At 46.2% G+C, this 22,988-nt stretch overlaps 1 protein-coding gene across 1 annotated transcript; it reads right to left on the bottom strand.

Moving 5' to 3' along the window:
• Positions 1 to 21,827, bottom strand: agmat (agmatinase (putative)). The gene is made up of 7 exons (XM_078558071.1): positions 21,244 to 21,827; positions 19,985 to 20,187; positions 19,788 to 19,836; positions 10,366 to 10,561; positions 8,253 to 8,432; positions 2,107 to 2,191; positions 1 to 1,553 (listed from the first exon to the last, which is right to left on the bottom strand). The coding sequence occupies exons 1-7, from the start codon at positions 21,498 to 21,500 to the stop codon at positions 1,480 to 1,482; spliced, it is 1,044 nt and encodes a 347-aa protein (XP_078414197.1). The 5' UTR covers positions 21,501 to 21,827; the 3' UTR covers positions 1 to 1,479.
• Positions 21,828 to 22,988: the final 1,161 nt, after the last annotated feature.

The raw sequence follows: 22,988 nt of genomic DNA, 5'->3' as shown, positions 1-22,988 counted from the left end.
TGAGTTTACAAAAGAATTTATTACTTTTGTAACATGCCATTAAAGCTGCAAATCCAATTTATTGTATGCACCGTTGAATGTTTCTGATACTAAATGTCACTTTAAATATGCAAACTGTAGACATTTTAAAATAGAATAAAATTTATAATCGTTCACACGTTGCGTTGCACTCAGCATTAGCATAAACAAAAAGCTGCTCAGCTGATGTCCTTACAGCAAATACATTATTCAGTCAGCGAGGTTTTACTGTGCTTTAGCTGGTTAAAAGTGTGCACTTCATGTCCACATTGAGGTTTGTGTTTGTAATACCCTATGTACATGTGAGAAATTTGGTTACAGTTCCCAAGTTGGTTACAACTTGATGGTGAATGTGTGCTGGGTAATTGCTCTTCTTCCATGGCCAAATAAACCATATTAGTGTCTCAGTGGTCCATACATTCCGGCAAGGTACAGATTTATATTATGCACATAATTCCAAGATAAGTTCACAGTAGCCAAGGCAGAAGTCAGGATCAATGAGGGTATTGAATGCCAGGAGTTAAGTCCATCCCATCCCCATGTGCTGCAGTGAGTGAGGACCCAAACTAGAGAACCATCCAACTATCTTTAAAACAAATGAGGTAATGATATAACCACACCCCTATTCTGGATGATGCCACAATTTCAGATTGAAATTCAGTTATATCTAATTCCTTTCCACTTATCTTTCCTCTATGGCACTGACTTTTGTTGTGGTTTGATGAAGTAGGAATCCTTGTCCATTCTTCCCCTCCCAAACCTAAAGACACTGAGTAAAATTGTGGTCTTTATTACTATCTTGTATAGCTATGTCTAAGTGCAGGCTAAAGATCATGCCTGGGCTCTTTTTATAGTTTCATAACTATAACTGGATGAGTTTACTAACTAGGTGAGTGCTGGGGTTTAATAAATGACTTGTTCACAAATCACTTATAAGATTTATGAAGATTGAAAAAGTTAATGTTTTCAGTGTTACTGTTCACCAACCTATCCCAGTAAAAATTCTAGTTCCCACTTCTCTGTCTTAAATTATTGCTATTTATTAGTGTGTTATGCAAATCAGAAGTTATAATAAAAAGAAAATTGTCAGTGTAGATCCCAAAATGTTTCTCAATCAGTGCCATGAATCAGCTGCAGTTTAATAGGGTGCTCAAGGTGGGAGTTTTTAACAGTAATAAAAACAGTTAAGAGAGTGGCATTATAATCAGGAAAACTCAGAATATACAGATGTTTCTTTGACTTTTCATGTGCAGTATATAGAGTTGCAACTGAGTCTTGTTCATGTGAAGTGCTGCACATTACAAGTTGCTTAAAGTTTGAGTTAATAGTACACATGTAAGTTTTGTTTAATAACAGCTGCAGCTGGATGAGATGCAGTTAATTATCAAATGGATTTGATTATAATAAGTAATAATCAATGTGAGTTAACACTAGCAGTGTGACCCAAACACTCTACAAAACTCAATAATACTTAACATTGGGCAGAACACAGAGCATCTCGAAGAGCAGGTTGGCAGCTGTCAGTGCCGTGTTACCTGAAAGAAACAGACTTGTGAACTTGTTGAAATAAACTGACATTGACTCATTTTCCCCTCAGACTTTCCTTTTATGCAGTATTAATTAGTGTTAATATATATCAGCATAACGACTGGTAATGGGGGCACTATCATGTTAATATTTATTATCCTCAGCTGCGTATGTCAGATAGTACTAACTGGGAAAATTCGGTAAAGCCTTGCCGGTATGCCCCACATATCAGGAATTCCATGGCATACCACCCACAATTTTCCACTTATTACTTTTAATTCACAGGAAATTTGTGCACAGGATTTACCAAATTTATACATTCACCCATACTGCCCAACAGTGCTTTGCTCAAAGAGCAACTCCTCCAACAACGCACAATGGAGTGCCAGCCTAGATTACGTGCTCAAGTCTTGGAGTGGAGCTTGAGACTACAATATTCTGATTTGGTGCTGACAGTATTACCAAATCAGTCAAGCAGTTATTGACACCTACTAGTTTGTGGCGGTTGATAGAAACCCTCAGTTACAATCATGCAACATTTTAGTTTCATTACTTTCTTACCAGAAGTATCGTATGGTGGTGAAACCTCAACCAAGTCGCAGCCGATTATTTTCATTCCCTGACAACCTCGTATGATTTCCAAAGCCTGGTGAACGTACAAATGGCAATTTTTCAATTCCTTGTTATATTGCATGATTTATCAAGAATAATTTGAACATCCAAAATTTTGCTTTTTTAGTACCATATATTGTTGAATTCCATTCCCTCAAACCTTTCCCATAATGTGAACATCACACGATTGGTTTGAGTGTCAGCCCAGTTAATGGTAGTACTCTCACCTGTAAGTCACATGTAAGGGAAAGAATTAATTAGGCTCACTGGTATCCCTAGAGCTCCAAAATGGCATCTGTGATTCATGTGCACTGGAGGTATCCAGAGCAGGCAGATCATGATGTCAATCAGCATGCAACGCTGATTTGACATCAATGGTGCTTTTTGGAGCTCAATGCTCTAGCCAATGCGTTCTCTTAACCTCACACAACTGAACACGCATTCACGGCAGGAAGGACAGCCCCCCCAGCACCCAGCCCAACAGCAGAGCTATTTTAAAGAGATCATCAAACACTTGCAGTTTAGTTTCTGGTCGATTTCTTATGATTGTTGCTACTAATCAATGGGGTTTGATGTTTTCTAATGTTGTTTCAAGTTGCAAGAGATTGGGGTGGCAGGTGCTGCATCTGCTTGGTCACAATGCAAAAAATAAAAGCCACCACAAAATGAAAGTTCCAAACCAATTTTTTTTAAACATTCATCCATGGGATGTGTGTGTCGCTGGCTAGGCCAACATATTTATTGCCCAAGCCTATTGCCCATGAGAAGGTGATGGTGAGCTGCCTTCTTGAACTGCTACAGTCCATGTGGTGTAGGTACTCCCACAGTGCTATTAGGAAGGAGTTCCAGGTTTTTCACCCAGCGACATTGAAAGAATGGCAATATATTTCCAAGTCAGAATGGTGAGTTGCTTGGAGGGGAATTTCCAGGTGGTGGTGTTCACATGTGTCTGCTGCCCTTGCCCTTCTAGATGGTAATGGTCATGGGTTTGGAAGGTGCGGTCTAAAGAGCCTTGGTGAGTTTGTGCAGTGTATCTTATAGATGGTACACACTGCTGCCACTGTGCATCGGTGGTGGAGGGAATGAATGTTTGTGGATGGGGTGCCAATTAAGCGGGCTGCTTTGTCCTGGATGGTGTTGAGCTTCTTGAGTGTTGTGGGAGCTGCCACTCACACAGGGAAGTGGAGAGTATTCTATCACGCTCCTGACTTGTGCCTTGCAGATGGTGAACAGGCTTTGGGGTGTCAGGAGGTGAGCTAGTCGCTGCAGGATTCCTAGCCTCTGACCTTTTCTTGTAGCCACAGTATTTATATGGAAAGTCCCAATTTAGTTTCTGGTTAATGGTGACCAGGATGTTGATAGTGGGGGATTCAGTGATGGTAATGCTATTGAATATCAAGGGGCGATGGCTAGATTCTCTCTCATTGGAGATGGTCATTGCCTGGCACCTGCGTGGCGCAAATATTACTTGCCACTTGTCAGCCCAAGCCTGGATATTGTCCAGGTCTTGCTGCATTTGGACATGGACTGCTTCAGTATCTGAGGAGTCGTGAATAGTGCTGAACATTGTGCAATCATCAGCGAACATTCCCACTTCTGACATGACGATGGAAGGAAGGTCATTGATGAAGCAGCTGAAGATGGTTGGGCCGAGGACACTACCCTGAGGAACTCCTGCAGTAATGTCCTGGAACTGAGATGATTGACCTCCAACAACCACAACCATCTTCCTTTGTGCTAGGTATGACTCCAACCATTGGATAGTTTTCCCCCGATTCCCATGCTAGGAATCCTTGATGCCACACACGGTCAAATGCTACCTTGATGCCAAGGGCAGCCACTCCCACCTCACCTCAGGAGTTCAGCTCTTTTGTCCATGTTTGAACTAAGGCTGTAAGGAGGTCAGGAGCTAAGTGGCCCTGGCGGAACCCAAACTGAGCGACAGGGAGCAGGTTATTGCTAAGCAAGTGACGCTTGATAGTACTGATGACCCCTTCCATCACTTTACTGATAATCGAGAGTAGACTGATGGGGCGGTAAATGGCTGGGTTAGATTTGTCCTTTTTGTGTACAGGAAACACCTGGGCAATTTTCCACATTGCCAGGTAGATACCAGTGTTGTAGCTGTACTGGAACAGCTTTATAAATCAAACTATGCCATATTCCATACAAAAATTAATTAATCACCCTTGTGCATTCCCTTAGTGCTTATCTTCAACATGTCTTTACCTGTCCTAGTGCTCCTAGGCAGTGCCACCCACCCTGGCAGGTGAAGGCTTCTAACTTTCAGTGAAGGAGACTGCAGATGACCTTGCAGCAGCTTTGAGCCTCAGAGGCCCAGTTGCAAACTGCACCATCACATTATCAACAGTAGCAATCTAGATGGGTAGCTCACAGGCAACAGCAAGGTATCTAGTGGAGTGAACAGCAGATTTGTGTTCAAGGAGCCACTGCCACTCCCCCAGAATGGTGTCTCAGCAGTCCTAGTAATGTACTGGAGGACAGATTGCTGGATTTCTGTGGCACCCATGCAAGTCCCTTGGCATACTGTAGTTCACAGAACTGTTGGCAGCAGCCTGAGCTTGCGAGCTTACACTGCAGCACTCAGACATTGGGTGGCTACTGCTTGTGTTGTAGCGAAAGCTGCGACATTGATTACCAAACACTGCATTGTTGTTGGATTCACTTGTGCAAACTTCCATGATGGAGGGGATGGACTTCAAGCTCTGTGTAAAGCCTTGTACCAAGTTGGTGCTGGACTCCTCCATGCTTCTTCATATTGACCACAGGCTTTGACAGGCTTCCCAATACATGAGGCATTTTATTGTGCAGACCCATCAAGGCCCTCACCTGAGTTCTCTGCAGTGGAACCCATGTGTGACATTGCCCTCCTGGGAGCTAGCAGCTGCACTATCTTGCCTGGCTGCAGCCCATTCATGCCCAGTATTTCACCACATGCAAATTCTGCCTCTAATCTATCCTCTAAAATATGTGCAGTGCCAGCATATGAGCGGGTGGCTATGAGTGTTAAATCAACTGATCGTGTTGTGTCTTTATCATTACTCTTGGTATTCCTCCACTGCCTGGCCAGGTTGCACCTCGGGTGTCTGAAAGGAAAAAGACACAGGGATAAGGTTTTGTTGCGGGGTAAATGGGGGGGAAAGTAAGAGGTGCACACTTACTTTGTAGTTTGTAAATCAGAAGAGAGTCTGGGAAGTGGGTTGTGAGAAGTAGGACTAAGTATGAGGGTACCGCCATCCTTGATAGTTTCAGCCCCACCACTGGCCACGGCTTCAGCAATGGGTGTCACAATAATGGCCAGCACCTTCACATCCATGGGGGTTAGGACATGCAAGCCCATCTGCCCCCTCCAGTTAGCTCCTGCTACCTGCAGTTGTGCACCACCTTGTCCTGCAAGAGAGAGGGAACTGTGTCAGTGAGCGTCATGCAATCTGTTTGATTGATGTGGCTGTCATTATTGAATAGCTGTCCAACCTGCAAGATGTGAGGCTTGCAGCAGTGTTATGTACAAATACAAATGTTAGGTATGAAGCCAGGTTGCTAAGAGATTATTATTAGCTGAGTGATGGGTCTGTGCTGAAATAAGAAGTGTCTGAGACTGGTGCTGCAGGTGGTAAGATATAGCATTTGAAGATGTATTCGCTGACCTTGACTATTCATGTTAGGTCATTGAACTTGCTGTGGCACAGCATCCAGGTCCCCAGGGTTTGACTCCTGACATTGACCTCCGTGGCCATCTGCTCCCACTGCTTTTTGACCATGCTTCTGGAGGGCTTGCTCACCCCCATGTGAATAGAGGATGTCTTTCCTCCTTTGCTCCTCCTCCACCACCAAGACCTCCAATTCAGCATCTGAAAACCTTGGAGCCCTGTCTCTCTCCTGTTGTGCCATTCCTCACTCTTTCCCAAGTTGGATTCTCCACAACCATGAGTCCCAGCACCTGCTCCAGCAACAATGATGGCATTGCAATCCTTGTAACCATTTTTGAGGGCTATCCAATTTAGCCCCCTAGGAGTTTTGCATATAAACTCTGGTAGCACACCACCATATTTGCTGTCTTTCAGAAGGGATTTATACCAAAAGCCCATCTGCCTGTTCAAATAAAAGGTCCTGTAACATTAGAAGAGGAGCTGGAAGTTTTCCCAGTGTCTGCTAAAAATAGATGAGTCTCAGGAAGAAACTTTCAATTAACATATATACCACCCTTTGGGATTTTAAAAAAATTTTGTGACAATACAATTGCTTAAAATAAATATATTAACTTACTTTCAAATTCTTTCTGCAGAAAAATGGTCATAATATTCTGAAATGAGATTGGTGCATTCTGAATTCTAATTATTGATTTATGGGCTGGGGCACAACATAGGGGAATCCCAACTATATTCAGATAGATTTCACTTATCTGATTCATTAATCTTAACATTGTCAAGACAAGAGCATAATCTCATTTGTATGAAGTCAACAGAATTAGTTCTTATCACCCCACCAGCCTCCGCATTCAAAGGATCATCCTCCGCCATTTCCGCCAACTCCAGCATGATGCCACCACCAAACACATCTTCCCTTCACCCCCCTTGGCGGCATTCCGCAGGGCTTGTTCCCTCCGGGACACCCTGGTCCACTCCTCCATCACCCCCTACACCTCAACCCCCTCCCACGGCACCTTTCCATGCAACCGCAGAAGGTGCAACACCTGCCCCTTTACTTCCCCTCTCCTCACCGTCCAAGGGCCCAAACACTCCTTTCAAGTGAAGCAGCATTTCACTTGCATTTCCCCTAACTTAGTCTACTGCATTCGTTGCTCCCAATGCAGTTTCCTCTACATTGGAGAGACCAAACGCAAACTGGGTGACCGCTTTGCAGAACACCTTCAGTCTGTCCGCAAGCATGACCCAGACCTCCCTGCCGCTTGCCATTTTAACACTCCACCCTGCTCTCACGCCCACATGTCTGTCCTTGGCCTGCTGCATTGTTCCAGTGAAGCTCAACACAAACTGGAGGAACAGCACCTCATCTTCCGACTAGGCACTTTACCGCCTTCCGGACTAAATATTGAGTTCAACAATTTTAGATCATGAACTCTCTCCTCCATCCCCACCCCCTTTCCGATCCCCCCTTTTTTCCCCAATAATTTATATAGATTTTTCCATTGTTTTATCTCTACCTTTTAGCCTATTTCGATTCCTTCACCCCACCCCCACTAGGGCTATCTGTACCTTGCTTGTCCTGCTTTCTACCCTTAATTAGAACATTCCTTAGATAATATCACCACCTTCAACACCTTTTTGTCCTTTTGTCTATGACATCTTTTGGCTATCTCCACCTATCACTGGCCCTCTATCCAGCTCTACTTGACCCACCCCCCCCCCCCCGGCTAAACCAGCTTATATTTCACCTCTCTTCTATTTTTACTTAGTTCTGTTGAAGAGTCATACGGACTCGAAACGTGAACTGTGTTCCTCTCCGCAGATGCTGCCAGACCTGTTGAGTTTTTCCAGGTATTTTTATTTTTATTTTTGTTTTGGATTTCCAGCATCCGCAGTTTTTTTACTTTTATCTTAGTTTTCCCTGTGTTTTTCTCTGTTACTCTTTATCTTTGTTGCTCATCTTTATCTCTCTATTTTTCTGTTATGTTCTCTCTTTACTCTCTGTTACTCCATGCCTTGGTTACTCAATGCTCACATCTCCATTATGCTTCCCTTTCTGTTTTGCTTTGATAGTCCCTGGGCTTGTTACTCTCCTTTCTCCCTGTGTCTCTGCTACTCTCCTTTCTCTCTCCCTGCTATTCTCTGTCTCGATATTAATCTGTCCCTGAACAGTAATTTTTGTCCACTGTAAATTGGTCCTCTACTCCTTGAGCCTCTAAAACATAAGATTAGCACATTAGCTGGATTGAAATGATGTATTAGAGTTGCATACGCACTTTTAATCAGAAGCACCCTGTGATTGTAGAATTCACAGATGCCTTGAACAAGTGCTAAAGGCTTGTATCACCCCTTCTCTGCTGTGAAGCTTTGGCAGATACTCCATTTGTATTTCTATGTAGTGGGATACTATTTATTCTGCTCATTTACCTGACTGGGTTGAAGACCAGCGATCTCTGGGGTTCCAGTACCAGGAGCAAAGGCTGGATCCAGGCCATCGATATCAAAGCTAATGTACACAGGACCAACCCCCATTTGCTGCCTCACCTCCTTCATAAGTGGAGCAAGGGAACGTAGCCAACAATCCTGTCCACTAACCACTCGAAAACCCTGAAATAATAAAACACAGGATGAAAAGCATCAACGATGAAAGATTTACTCAAGTAATTACAGATCATCAGTTTGAAGGAACTGACTACAAATATTAAGGGAATCAAAGATCCAGCTTTCAGAACGTAAGATAGGAAGAAGAAGAGGTACTATCAGGTTGATTCAAGTTTGCACCTCAAACCCATTTTCTCACTGTATCCCTCAATGCCACTTACCTCACTGGATCAATGATGCATTGTGCACAAGAGAAATTAGTTGTTACCGATTCCTGTACAATTATGTGCTTTTTAAAAAAAACTGAAGATATACTTTAGCATCACACCTACATTGCAGTGTGTATAGATTATTAAAAGAATCACAAAATCACCTGTCCGCTGATTATTGCAATGCAAGAATGACAACAGTCTATAATAGAAACAGGGACCCTTAGCTTTCCACCTTCTCAATTCAGTCAGCCATGCATACTACATGGGCTTTGTGTTCATACACAGCACTGAGATATTCAGTCCTCCTAAGGGTGTGAATATGCAGAATTAATAGCAGAGATTGACTGACCAATTTTCAAACAAATGCATCTGGACTTTACTGGTATGTTGAGCTGGAGTTGTGTTACCCCAGTGGTATGGTTGTAAACTGGGAATCAGTGCTCATAGTTTGCTGACATCATGAATTTCCTTTCGATGAGACGAGAACATATAGAGGAAACGTTGTGCAGGTGAATTAAAGAGATCTTGTGCTTTCTCACAAAGATAGAGCTTCACCCTCAGCTGCTCCCATTCACAATGGGGATAGTTTCAGTTTCCTAAGATCCTAAGCTCTAGAATTTTTCCCCTAAACCTCTCCATCTCTCTCTCTCTCTCTCTCTCTCTTTTAAGATGCTCCTTAAAACTTATCACTTTGACCAGGCTTTTAGTCACCTGTTCTAACAGCTTCTCATAGGAACATAGGAGCAGGTGTAGGGTATTCAGCCCCTCGAGTCTGCTCCACCATTCAGCTAGATCATGGCTGATTGCCTACCTCAATGCCATTTTCCTACACTATCCCCATATCCTTTGATGTCATTAGTACCTAGAAATCTCTGTCTCGAACATACTCAATGACTAAGCTTCCACAGCCCCCTGGGGTAGAGAATTCCAAAGATTTACCACTCTCTGAAATTCCTCCTCATCTCAGTGCTGAATGGCTTGCCCTTTATTCGGAGACTGTGTCCCCTGGTTCTAGACCCCCCAGCCAAGGGAAACATCCTCTCTGCATCTACCCTGTCCAGCCCCTAAAGAAGTTTCAATGATATTACCTCTCACTCTTCTAAACTCTGGAGAATACAGTGCCACTCTTCTCAACCATGTGGCTTGGTGTTTAGTTTGAAAATGCTCCTGTGAAGTGCCATAGATTACTATGTTAAAGGCACTATATAAATACACGTTTATGTAGTTACAGATCAATATTAGTCTTCTTCAGTTATCTAGCTGTCTAAGTCAGTGAGACACTCATTGTACAGGCAAGGAGAGTCTCAGGTTCAACCTTTGGTGTGTGTTTAGTTAGCTGATCTCAGCCAGGTGGCAATTGGAGTACTACCACTGGCCAAAGTATCTCTGCATGAGGGACAGGGAGGAAAGTTAGCCTGGAATCTTGCTCCTGTTTGCTTTCAAGCGACCCTTGTTTGTGGACTTTGCCTGAATACAGGGTGATGCTCAGCTATGATGTCTGTCAAATGGTCTGCTGACTCTTAAGGTGTAGGTCCACAAACAGACAGTGATACCTGCGGAAATGTAAGTCTGGGCGGCTTAGTTGGCTTCAGAAGACAAAAGAAGGGGAGAATAGGTGTGGGAAATTCAGGATTAGCCAAGTCTAGCTCACAGTTCACCTCGTCCCACCCATCGCCCATGCAAGGAACATAAAGAGGGGAAGAAAATAAAATAAAAAAGCAACTTACCTGTTCTCTGCCCCAAAGGTAACCATCTGGTTCATAAGTTGAACCACGGAGGCCGGTCTGTACCACGCGTTTACAGTCAAGTAGCCCTTCTTCCACACAGCGCCTGAATGGCGTTCCATGACAGATCTTCTCCCCGAGGACAATATCACCTGTGTCAGTATGTGCATCGATGTGAACCAGGCCTATTGGGCCATATCTGATAAAAAACAGAGCAACAGGAAGTCATGATGGGACAGAATTTGCAATCAACAGGCCAGACTTCATAAGAGCAAACAATGAGATTTCAATGTTTCTACAAGTTTTCCAACTCCTCCTCCACTATCACATACCCAGTTGTTTCTTTAGTCCTTACAAAATGGGAGGTGGTGGCATAGTGGTATTGTCACTGCACTAGTATTCCAGAGACCCAGGATAGTGCTCTGGGGACCCACGTTTGAATTCTACCAAAGCAGATGGTGAAATTTGATTTCAATAAAAATCTGGAATTAAAAGTCTAATCATGACCATGAAACCATTGTCGATTGTCGTAAAAACACATCTGGTTCACTAATGCCCTTTAGCGAAGGAAATCTGCCATCCTCACATGTGACTCCAGATCTACAACAATGGTGTTGACTCTTAGGTGACCTCTGAAATGGCCTAGCAAGCCAGTCAGTTGTTTCAAACTGCTAAAAAGCCAATAAAAAGGAATGAAACCGGATGGACCACTCGGCGTTGACCTAGGCACCGGAAATGACAACGGCAAACCCAGCCAAAGACCTCCTTAGTAACATCTGGGGGCTTGTGCCAAAATTGGGAGAGCTATCTCACAGACTAGCCAAGCAACAGTCTGACATAGTCATACTCATGGAATCAGACCCTACAGATCATGTCCTAGACACCATCCCACCGGCAAGACAGACCCAGCAGAGGTGGTAGCACAGTGGTATAGTCGGGAGGGAGTTGCCCTGGGAATCTGAAACATTGACTACGGACCCCATGAAGTCTCATAGCATCAGGTGAAACATGGGGAAGCAAACCTCCTGCTGATTACCGTGTACCGCCCTCCCTCAGCTGATGAATCAGTGCTCCTCCATGTTGAACACTGCTTGGAGGAAGCACTGAGGGTGACAATGGCGTAGAATGTACTCTGTGCGGGGGACTTCAATGTCCATCACTAAGAGTGGCTCGGAAGCACCACAACAGACTGAGCTGGGTCCTAAAGGACATTGCTGCTAGACTGGGTCTGCAGCAGGTGGTGAGGGAATCAACAAGAGGGAAAAACATACATGACCTCATCCTCATCAACATACCTGCCACAGATGCATCTGTCCATGACAGTAGAAGTAGGATGACCACCGCACAGTCCTTGTAGAGATGAAGTCCCGCCTTCACATTAAGGATACCGTGCATTATGTGTGGCACTACCACCATGCTAAATGGAATAGATTTCGAACGGATTTAGCAACGCAAGACTGGGCATCCATGAGGCGCTGTGGGCCATCAGCAGCAATACAGCTGTACTCAACCACAATCTGTAACCTCATGGCCCGGCATATCTCCCACTCTACCACAACCACCAAGCCAGAGAATCAACCCTGGTTCAATGAAGAGTGCAAGAGGGCATGCCAGAAACAGCACCAGGCATACCTAAAATTGAGGTGTCAACCTGGTGAAGCTACTGGACGGAGCTATTTGTGTGCCAAACAGCATAAGCAGGAAGTGATAGACAGAGCTAAGCAATTCCACAACCAACGGATCAGATCTAAGTAAGCGCTGCAGTCCTGCCACATCCAGTCATGAATGGTGGTGGACAATTAAACAACTCACTGGAGGAGGAGGCTCCACAAATATTCCCATCCTCAATGATGGAGGAGCCCAGCACATCGGTGCAAAAGATAAGGCTGAAGCATTTGCAAGAATCTTCAGCCAGAAGTGCCGAATGGATGATCCAACTTGGCCTTCTTCAGAGATCCACAGCATCACAGATGCCAGTCTTCAGCCATTTTGGTTCACTCCACATGATATCAAGAAACAGCTGAAGGCACTGGATACTGCAAAGGTTATGCATCCTGGCAATATTCCGAAAGTGGTACTGAAGACTTGTGCTCCAGAACTTGCTGTACCCCTAGCCAAGCTGTTCCAGTACAGCTACAACACTGGCATCTACCCGGCTAAGTGGAAAACTGCCCAGGTATGTCCTGTACACAAAGAGCAGGACAATTCCAACCCAGCCGATTAACGGCCCATCAGTCTACGCTCGATTATTAGTAAAGTAATGGAAGGGGTCATCAACAGTGCTACCAAGCAGCACTTGCTTAGCAGTGCCTGCTCACTGACGCTCAGTTTGGGTCCTGCCAGGATCACTCAGCTCCTGACTTCATTACAGCCTTAGTTCAAACATGGACAAAAGACCTGAACTCCAGAAGTGAGGTGAGAGTGACTGCCCTTGACATCAAGGCAGCATTTGACAGAATGTGGCGTCAAGGAGCCCTAGCAAATCTGGAGTCAATGGGAATTGGGAGAAAATTCTCCACTGTTGGAGTCATATCTAGCATAAAGGAAGATGGTTATGGTTATTGGAGGTCAGTCATCTCAGCTCCAGGACATCACTGCAGGAGTTCCTCAGGGTAGTGTCCTAGGCCCAACCATCTTGAGCTGCTTCATCAATGACCTTCCTTCCATCATAAGGTCAGAAGTGAGGATGTTCGCTGATGATTGCACAATGTTCAGCACCATTCGCGACTCCTCAGATACTGAAGCAGTCTATGTCCAAATGTAACAAGACCTGGACAATATCCAGGCTTGGGCTGACAAGTGGCAAGTTACGTTCATGCCACACAAGTGCCAGGCAATGACCATCTCCAACAAGAGAGAATCTACCCATCGCCCCTTGACATTCAATGGCACTACCATCGCTGAATCCCCCACTAACAACATCCTGGAGGTTGCCATTGACCAGAAACTGAATTGGACTAGCCATATAAATACTGTGGCAACAAGAGCAGATCAGAGGCTAGGAATCATGCGGCAAGTAACTCACCTCCTGTCCACCATCTACAAGGCACAAGTCAGGAGTGTGATGGAATGCTCTCCACTTGCCTGGATGAGTGCAGCTTCAACAACACTCAAAAAGCTTGACACCATTTAGGACAAAGCAGCCCACTTGATTGGCACCCCTTCCACAAACATTCACTCCCTCCACCACCGACGCACTCTGGCAGCATCTACAAGGTGCATTACAGAAACTCATCAAAGCTCCTTAGGCAACATCTTCCAAACCCACAACCGCTATCATCTCGAAGGACAAGGTGAACAGACACATGGGAACACCACCACCTGCAAGTTCCCCTCCAAGCTACTCACCATCCTGACTTGGGAATATATTGCCGTTCACTGTCCCTGGGTCAAAATCCTGGATCTCCCTCCCTAACAGCACTGTGGGTGTACCTACACCAAGGGCACTGCAGCAGTTCAAGAAGGTGGCTCACCACCACTTTCTCAAGGGCAATTAGAGATGGTCAATAAATGCTGGCCCAGCCAGCGGTGCACACATCCTGTAAATCAATTTTTAAAAACTATGTCATCTAATCTATTCTTTTGAACTGCTTCTTAATTTTATCCTTCCAGGAATTTTCTTTAACTTCACCTTCTGTGCCAGTTCTTACAACACAGTTCAGTGACTTTTATCTGGCGAGTACCTAAGTCCAATGCTCCATGAAGGTCACAAATTCAATCTATGCTCTGTGCAGAGTTAACTGCTGGGAAGCAGTAGCCGTGATGCAATGATCACATATCAGGCACTGTTTCGATCCTGATCATTATTCACTCACTCCTGCTGGAAGCACATGTAGGAAGAGGTCTGGTCAAGATCCAATCAACTGTGCTGCTGCTCATGGAGGAACAGCCGTTCCTTGCTCATAATAAGTAATGGCCACAGATGAAACAGAGAAAGGCCGAAAGCCGCCAAAATGATGGTCAACGGTTGCAACATTCAGGAGAGGCACAGGGGAGAAAGTTGAAGAGTAAAATCATTTTGAACATTCAGCTGCATCTTTCCATTTTCTGTGCAAGTCTGTTTTAAAATGTTTAACCTTGTTTGAAACCAAATTTGCTGTCTTTTTACCATTACTGACTTTTCGCACTAACTCACATGAAGGGTGGAATTTTCCATGCCGGCTGGAGTCAGGCGTTTTTGGCGGCGTGAGCGGACAATAGGGCAAGAAGGCCAAAAATTGGTTTCACGATGCCGTGAAACCAGTTTGCAATCGTCCATTCAGTCCGTCAATGGCAGGCCATGTTTCCCGCCATCGGACATCAGGAGCCTCACTGTAATACACCTGCATATTATAAGGCCAGCCCGTCAGAATCTTCCCTCCACATTGGATTGTCCGAGCACACCGACGTGTTTCACAACAGCATATATAAGGCGTACACTTGGCGGGCTGCAGTTTGAGGGGAATTCGAAGGTGTGTGCACAGTAATGGTGCACAGCGCTCGCGAGAGTTGCCTATTGGACTTCAAAGTTGAGGCATGTTGGGGGGTACAAGGGCTGCCCTGTGGTTGAGGTGATCTGGAGGGTTGGGGGGGGGCAAGGGCTGCCCCGCGGTTGAAAGTAGTGCACAAGCACGTGCAAGGTGCGGGGGGAGGGAAGCGGCCATGCATTCATGAAATCTTGTATAAAGTGACCATTCCTCCGAAGCTGAGACAGTTCAGACGCAGCCACACTGACATGCATGGAGTCCGGCCTCTAGCTTCTCTGCCCCACTCAAGAAACGCAAGGGCATGAAAGTGCCACCAAGTGCTCCAGAGCTTTTCACCCCTTGGGCACAGACTACAAGCTAATGAACGTTTTAGTGGACTGTAGAACAGTTGAACAGCTGGGCACCTTGTACAATCTCCTTGCGAAAGCTGGCCATGGAGCAGTCAGAGCTGGAGGTGCTCACAGCCCCTTGCAATGTCATCATCCCGCTTTGGACCAGCCTCACCCGTGGTTCAAGCTAACAGTGCAGCCTTGCAGTGTGGGTTAGGAAAATGCCTGTGCCTGAGCTGAGAGCACAGCATGCAGCCCAATGGGCAAAGCTGCCGCCAATTAGTCAGGTGAAGTGGGGCGGCTGAGGGTGGGGTTTTGGGCAGCCATGCAGCGCACTAATCTCTGGCCATCCAAGTGGTGGCCAGCACTCTCTGGGATGAGTTAAAGGGCTTTCAGACTTAACCAAGAGAGGTTCTTAGAACACCCAAGCTAACCCATTCATCTCTCTCTTTCATCCTGCAGGGGGAGTTCATCAGGAGCATGGAGCCCGGTGAACAAGCTGTATGATTCATGGCGTACAGAGAGTAAAGACGATGGAGAAGAGAGCGACGGAGGCACCTGGCTGTGCAGAGGGAGGAGCAGTTCCCTCAGGAAGATGGGGCAGCTGGGGCTACCGCATATGCCGCTGAAGAGCCATAGCGAGCCATCGCTGGTCAGCGCCTAGCTGGACCCAGGGTCTATAGACGCCACCTTTCATTCCTGCAAATGACCAAGAACCACTGTCGTCAAAGACTGCACATGCCTAAGGAACTGGTCAGTCACATCTGCCAGCTGCTGCAGGATTTGGCGTCATGGGGACATGGAGGGCATCCACTGCCCATGGCCGTGAAAGTGATTGCGGCGCTCAAATTTTATGGCATTGGCTTCTTTCAGGGCTCTACAGGTGACCTCTGTTGGATCTCATAAGCCTCCACCCACAAATGCATCCATGAGGTCACGGGCGCCATCTTCGCAAGGCCACACAACTTTGTACATTTCACCCAGGACCAGGACAGCCAGGATTTGCCCAGATCTTAGGTTTCGCACAGGTGCAGGGTGCCATCGACTGCACTCATGTGCCACTCAGATCTCCGTTGCAACACACGGTCAAATATGTCAACCTGCAAGGGCTTCCATTCGCTGATCTGCAGGTCTGTGCATTGTTTCCAGGGATTGTCCACGACGCCTACATTCTCAGTTGGTCACAGATCCCTGACATCTTCCAGGATCTACAGAGGCTGCAGGGATGGCTCCTCGGGGACAAGGGCTACTAGCAGAGGATGTGGCTGATATCACCAGTATGTCGGCCTCAGACTAGCAGAGCGAAGGTATAATGAGGCTCATGCTGCAGCTCGCACATTGGTTGAGCAAACCATCGGGATGCTGAAAATTAGGTTCCGGTGCCTGGACCGGAGTGGTGGAGCCCTGCAATATAGTCCACATAGGGTGTCACACATCGTCATCCTCTGCTGCGCCCTTTACAACTTGGTACTGCAATGGGGAGAGGAGCTGGCTGAGGAGGAGATGGAGGAGCTTGAGGTCTCCTCGGATGAGGAGGATGGGGATGGGGATGAGGGTGAGGAGATCCTCGAAGGCAGCGATGATGGGGGTGAGGCCCTCGCATTGGCCAGATGAGGCAGGTGCCCTCGGGAGGCGCTCAAAGCTGCTAGATTTGTGGAGGCTGATGACAACATGCAGTGAAGAGAGTCCATTATTCCTCACATTGCACCTGTGAACATTTGACTCCAGTCTGGCTTATGGCAGTGCGCATACCCTTTGCGATAATGCTGCTGTCATGGAGACCAATGGAGGCCCTATTAGTCGCCCAATTGCAGGAGGATGATGATGACATGCAGTGAGGACACTCCATAGATCTTCACATAGCCTCTGAGAATCTCTGACTTCTGTGTGGCTGAGGGCAGCTCGCTTGCGCTCTGTGATCAGGGTCATATCATAGAGATGCAGGCATGAAACTTTAAAAGCACTTGATCCTTTGTCAGCCTTCAGCACCTGAGCCCTTCAGGGGCACAGCGTCACCGGACACAAATGCTGATGCAATGGGACCCAGCCCCACCTTAAAGGTGCTGAGAGCACACAGAGAGAATGACGGAACTCTGTGGCATCTGCCCACGGCATTCTGGCAGCAATGACAAGCACCATTGAGGTGCAGGCATCACTAATTTGTCCAGGGAGTTTGAAGTCAGACCATCACTTTGGTCTGAAGGCCGCACAAAGCACAGGGAAGAGACCCTGGACTGAGACACTTGCCTTTATCACATGGTTTCACATCTGAGTATCTGAGTGACAGGAATACTGCTCATCAGAACAAGGACCCATAGGCAGGGAGACATTGTTGAGAGTTTATTTACAATAGTGAACATTATGTACAAGAGATTAACACCCATGCCCAGGCTGTACAACTACACCTTCTTAATCTTCCTAACCCTGCCACTAGGTCTTGGTGCCCTCGGACATCCACATTGGAGGTGGAGGCAGCCTGCTGTCTGTGATGACCTTGGCAGGCATCCTCTGGAGGACCAAGACCTGGAGGGTCCAGCCTGCTTTCGGGATCCTGCTGTGTGGCAGTGGCATCCTCCTTGACCTATAGAGCTGGAACTGCTGGGGTCACAGGAAGAGGAGAGTTGGATGGGCTGGACTCTCCTGGAGTTACCTGGGTGGAAGGCCCTGGGGTGTGCACCTGCTGATCCTCCTCCCTATGGGTGCCCTAGGGCCCTGGCTGACTCCTTCAGGAGAAGGGGAAGCTGGAGTGAGATCAAGTTTCCCCGCACCCTCTCACATACACACTGTTAGAGGCTGACTATGGCATCAGCGATGGAGTTAAGCCTGCGCAGCAATGCAGGAGCAATGTCCTGGACCAAGGTCTCCATGGCGCATTGCCAATCTACCAGTGTTGACCTCAGTGCATTGGCATGCCAGTGCTATCATCTCAGCCTGAAGGCGGACAGACTCCTCCATCGTACCTTGCGGAATGCAGGGAACATTCCTTCCTGATGTTCCCAAGCTTGCCTCTGCAGCTCTAGCAACGGAGGTATGACCAAGTCCAGAGGCTCGTCAGCTGACTTGAACTCAGCAAATCTTTGGCCTCCAGCAGTCCTTCGAGTGCCAGACACCTGGGAAGTCCCTGCTGCTGCCTGCTGTGGATCAGACAGTGCAATGTGCTCATCAGATTGTGATCTCAGGGCTACTCTAAAGCTAGGTCCCACCGAAGTGTGTGTCTCTGCGTTGGTGGAGGGTCTGGGTGAGCACTGTGATGGGTCTTCAATGAGGGTGCCTTTAATTGCTCTTCAGAGGTTTCTTCAGGGCTTGATTGGAAACCATGGATTGTGGACTCCGTCGGCTGTTTCCCAGATGTGCCTGCGAAAGCAAGGAGAGATAATTAGTGCTTGGCAGTGGCCTGTGAAACAGGACACATCACTCACAGCATGGTTGGCTGATGGATGCGGCACTGCTGGATCCTCACTTGGTACAGCACCGCCGACCTCACCGTCAGCACAAGAACGGTCCAGATCCTCGCTGGCCAGCTGGATGGCTCTATTATCAAAGTCTGTGAGGACCTGGATTTCAGGCATTCCTCCACCAGTCTGGAACTTCTCCCTCTTGTTGTGTGCCAGCTTGTCCTGCATAAATAAAGATGAAGACAGTGTAAGCAGGACACCTGCCAGGTCAGATGATAAGTTGCTGCCAGACCTGCTGAGTTTTTCCAGGTAATTCTGTTTTTGTTTTGGATTTCCAGCATCCGCAGTAGCTTTTAGCTTTTTGTTTTTATCAGATGATAAGTATGCCTGGCATGTGTGGGTGGTGAGTGGTCCCATGGGCAGGATGAGGACAATGAAGGTGTGTGTGAGAGAGTGAATGGTGATGTCCCTTGAACTGACAGTGAATGAGGTCCTGGTGGATGTGTGATGGGTTTGTCAGTGTGTGAGTTGAGAGTGATGAGAAGAGTGACTTACCCTGGCGGAACGGAGATCATTCATTTTTTTGACACTGGTTGGATGTCCTCTTTTACAGGGTTTTGGCGCTGACCACCGCTGCCACCGCCTCCCAGGCCAGTTTGGTGACATTGCTGCCCATCCTGTGGCCAGAGCGTGGGTAGAGAACATCACAGTGGGCCTCTATGGCATCCAAAAGGCACTTGAGGGACACGAGGGCTGCAGTCTTTTTGCCTTTCAGGCCATGTCTTCCGTGCAGCGGTCCTGGGCTGGAAGCACTGAGAGGTGTGCACGAAGCTGCACTTTAAATACGGCACCCGGCGTGAGGAAGTGGTGAGGCGAATGAGAGCCTGCCTGCCATCGAATGCATAATTAATGAGGCAGGGTTGGGACGATACGACCTGAGAAGCCGCTGTTTTGGCCGGTGGGTAAAACGTCGTTTTTCCCACCCGCTACCACACTTAGTGCAAATCAGGGATGATTCCAAACGTAGAACATGTTTCCCTGCAGTGCAGCCCAGCTTTTTCAAGCAAACAAATGGCACAGTTTCAAGCAATGGTACAGCTACCCTGCCCAGTCAAGCATTTCCAGGGCATGTACATGACAGTTTGGCAAAGAGTATAGCTCCTTATGTAGAATTCAGCATTTATTAGCAAAATGTTTGATGCATTTCAATAACAATAACATGCAACGAGACTTACTTGTCTGCCATTGTCTGCAATATGGGATATGTTATTGTGTGATCACCACCTAGGCACAACAGACATAATTAGTGATTTTGCCATGCAGTGTAAAAAGATTTAAAATTCTCTTTTTGTCTTTTTTCTGAATTTTATTCCATTCCCTCTTCTATTCCCCCCCAAGAGCTGCTGACCAATGTCAGTATGCAAATCCATACCTATTGTCAGTGGTATACAGCCTGTGGACACAATCTTCTTAAAAGAGTTCCTGATCATCTTGCAGCTCTCCTTCAGGTCAAAAAGATTCACGTTGACGTCACCAATGTCAGCCACCATCAGAGATTCAAAAGGGGCTGCTCTGGTGCTGCCATTGTAGGCTCTAACCATGGCTGACTCTGCTCGGATATGTCGGGGTCCAAATCTAAATGTAAAAACAGAATTGAAAGAGTTCCCCCTTATTCTGAACATAATGACATTGCAAAAGAGAATCAATCCTTCAGCCAATGTAAAACTTGGAACTTTCTTTTGCCATTTTCTCTTTAAGCTGAGAGATGTTATTGCTGGGCAACTATTGCTAACATGAAAGACTTCCAGGTCAGGGATAACTGCCCCGGCTAGTTGCTGGAAAGAATGATTCGCAGATTATTTAAAGACATTTGCTATTAGTTAGCCTTACCCTTGTATTTTTAGGTTATTTAATTTTTTGCATGGAATGACAAGACTTACCTTTCTAAGGTCTTTAGTTCATATCCACCACGCAAATACAGAAAATTCAGGATGTTCAATGCAGGTTAAAGGTGAGGCAGAAACAATGCCATATTTGCAATGTTGACAGTGGAGCTGTGCTGTATTATAAGGGTCTGGCACATATAGGTTAATGTGGGACTGAGTACAGTACTGCCTACATAGTGATGAAAGAGAGCACATGACCCAGAGCCAGGGTCAGACTAGTGTTGGACAGAGCAGTGTGTACCAGCAAGCATGGAGGCAGCTCCTCTCTTGTACCCTTTACTGCATATTTATAAATAGTTCTAAGAGTCAATAAAGACTTACAGTTAAACTACGTATGACTATGGAGACTTCTTCAGACCTCTGAACTGCATTTACCACCCTACGACAACGACAACTTTTGGATATTGGCATTTAAACTCACACATGCTCTTCACTCTATGTTGCTGTCCTATTTACAACAGTAAGCGCTATTAGACTCAATGTTATTTTGAAAGAAAAATTCAGCCCATTCTTGGTTTAAGTTTGGATAGGCTGTTCCTCCTCATCCTTGGAAGGCTGTCATCATGCCTCCCAGCCAACCGTCTATATGAAATAATAATGTACCTAAATTGATGCTAAATTCGGAACAAGCTTGTATGAGTTATTAATAAATCGCAACTCAATTGGGAGTATCTCAAACTGCATGCTCAGAAGCTTAATTAACAGGTTTTAGTGACAGAACAGTAGATTTGCTTGTGTTTCCCACCTAGTACCTGGCCGGTTCGAGGTGCCAATGTCCAGAGGTACTCCAACAAAAGCAGCGTCCAAGCCCTTCGAGGAATCCTGCACCGGGAGGCGCATCATGGAGCAAATTCCGGCTGGCCGGGCTACCTCGGCAGCGCTGGGTGGCATGTTGAACCGAGACGAGGAGGAGCTCCAGCGGCACAGGGTCTGCAGCAGCCAGTCCCGCGGGTACCCTGCCTTCAGTGGAGAGGGGGCACAGCGCAGGAGAATCCGCTCCATTCTTACTGAGGAAGTTGGAAATATCTCAGGAGTTTTATAAGAATGGACACCACTTTTGGTCAAAGTGCGTTTACCAGCTGAAACTCCGCCCACCCCAGAACCTTGGCAGTGAGACAGCTGCAGCTAAACTAGTAACATTGAACCACTCATACTCTTCAGTTTTGTCGCTACAGCAACCCTACTCAGGTCTCAGAATGTATTTAAAGAAATTTTCTCTCTTTGAAACCATCAGATTAAACTCCCATTTTCAATCTGAGAGTCCTGACGAGTGTCCCACCCTGATCCATCTGCCAATGTCACTCTTAAGCTATTTGCAGACCAGCTCTGACTGAATGGTCTCCTTCCTTGTCTTCGTCTCCATGCTGTCCAGGGGCCCAGGAAAGCAGAGCCGGGTGACATACCCATCAAGTTACACAAGTTCACCCAAAAACAACTTTTTGCTCCTTCGTCTCCTAAAGACATCGACTTGAATAAAGCATTATTCAAAATATATTTTCTCTGTGATTGCAAAGTGAAGAGTGATTATCCCATGGTTGTTAGATCATATCCCTTTACCAAATCACAACCTGGCCCGAAGGCCCTCACAGCTAGACTTTCGGAAATCTGATCAGCCGATTTTGCAAGATGCCAAGTTCTCGAGCTAAGGTTGACTCTGACCCCCAAGTAATCCTAATTTGGGAGTAATTTTAAAAAAAAATCTCTTCTTCTGTCCTGAAGGTACTGATTCTTCCTGCAGTAGAGTTCCTCACACTGTGATACTGCACTGTAGTGGCTGTTCTTCATGAGTGAGCCTTAATGGTGATCATCAGCAGGGGACTGTATTGCAGGAAACAATATACCTGAGTCCATTGCTGTATTCTTCTGCCTTCCACATCTGTACTTCTAAAGCTGGGGTCACTATAATGATCAGGAGCGCAAACCCTGGCTGATTTTTGCCTCCACAGTCCAGGGGCACCGTTGACAACCTGTCACATATCCCAGCTGAGATGAACTAACTCAAGGGAGACCATGATTGAAACTGAAACCTTCCTGGTCTATATGGCTTAGTGGGCAACACTTTTATTTACTGAACCAACTAATTTCCACCTCCATAAGAGCCAAATGCTTATGTTTACTTGGCTGTTTCTGTCCAAATAAATAACAATTCCCAACAGTCCTTTATGAACTTAATTAAGTTTTTGTCAATGATACAGGTGATCTTTCACTGACCATTTAGCATGCATAACATGTTTTGGTACTACATGTTCCATGCAAGATTTGATTGGAAATTGGATGAGGTAGCACAGGGCTGACAGTGACCTAGGAATCTCATACAATGAGAGTCATTATCTGCATGAGAAGACAGGGGACAAACAATTGTTTCTATAGTGCATTGCACATAGATGTCTCAGAGCACTTTACAGGGCTGGGACAAAAGCATGGTTGAAGAGAAGGATCTTTGGAAAACTTTTGAATGCAGTGTAGGAGGTGACATTGTAGAGACGTTAA

Source organism: Cetorhinus maximus, chromosome 15, assembly GCF_964194155.1.
Source record: "Cetorhinus maximus chromosome 15, sCetMax3.hap1.1, whole genome shotgun sequence".
Taxonomy (NCBI): Eukaryota; Metazoa; Chordata; class Chondrichthyes; order Lamniformes; family Cetorhinidae; genus Cetorhinus; species Cetorhinus maximus.
This window is presented reverse-complemented; position numbering and strand designations above follow the sequence as displayed.

Bases quoted from the DNA above. Each gene is read 5' to 3' on its own strand.
- agmat (XM_078558071.1), bottom strand. From the start codon at position 21,500: ATGGAGCGGATTCTCCTGCGCTGTGCCCCCTCTCCACTGAAGGCAGGG. The intron at 20,188-21,243 runs GTGGGAAACACA...TTTTACATTTAG, and splicing joins TCGAACCGGCCAGGTACTAG to ATTTGGACCCCGACATATCC. The intron at 19,837-19,984 runs GTATGGATTTGC...TGTTGTGCCTAG, and splicing joins CTGTATACCACTGACAATAG to GTGGTGATCACACAATAACA.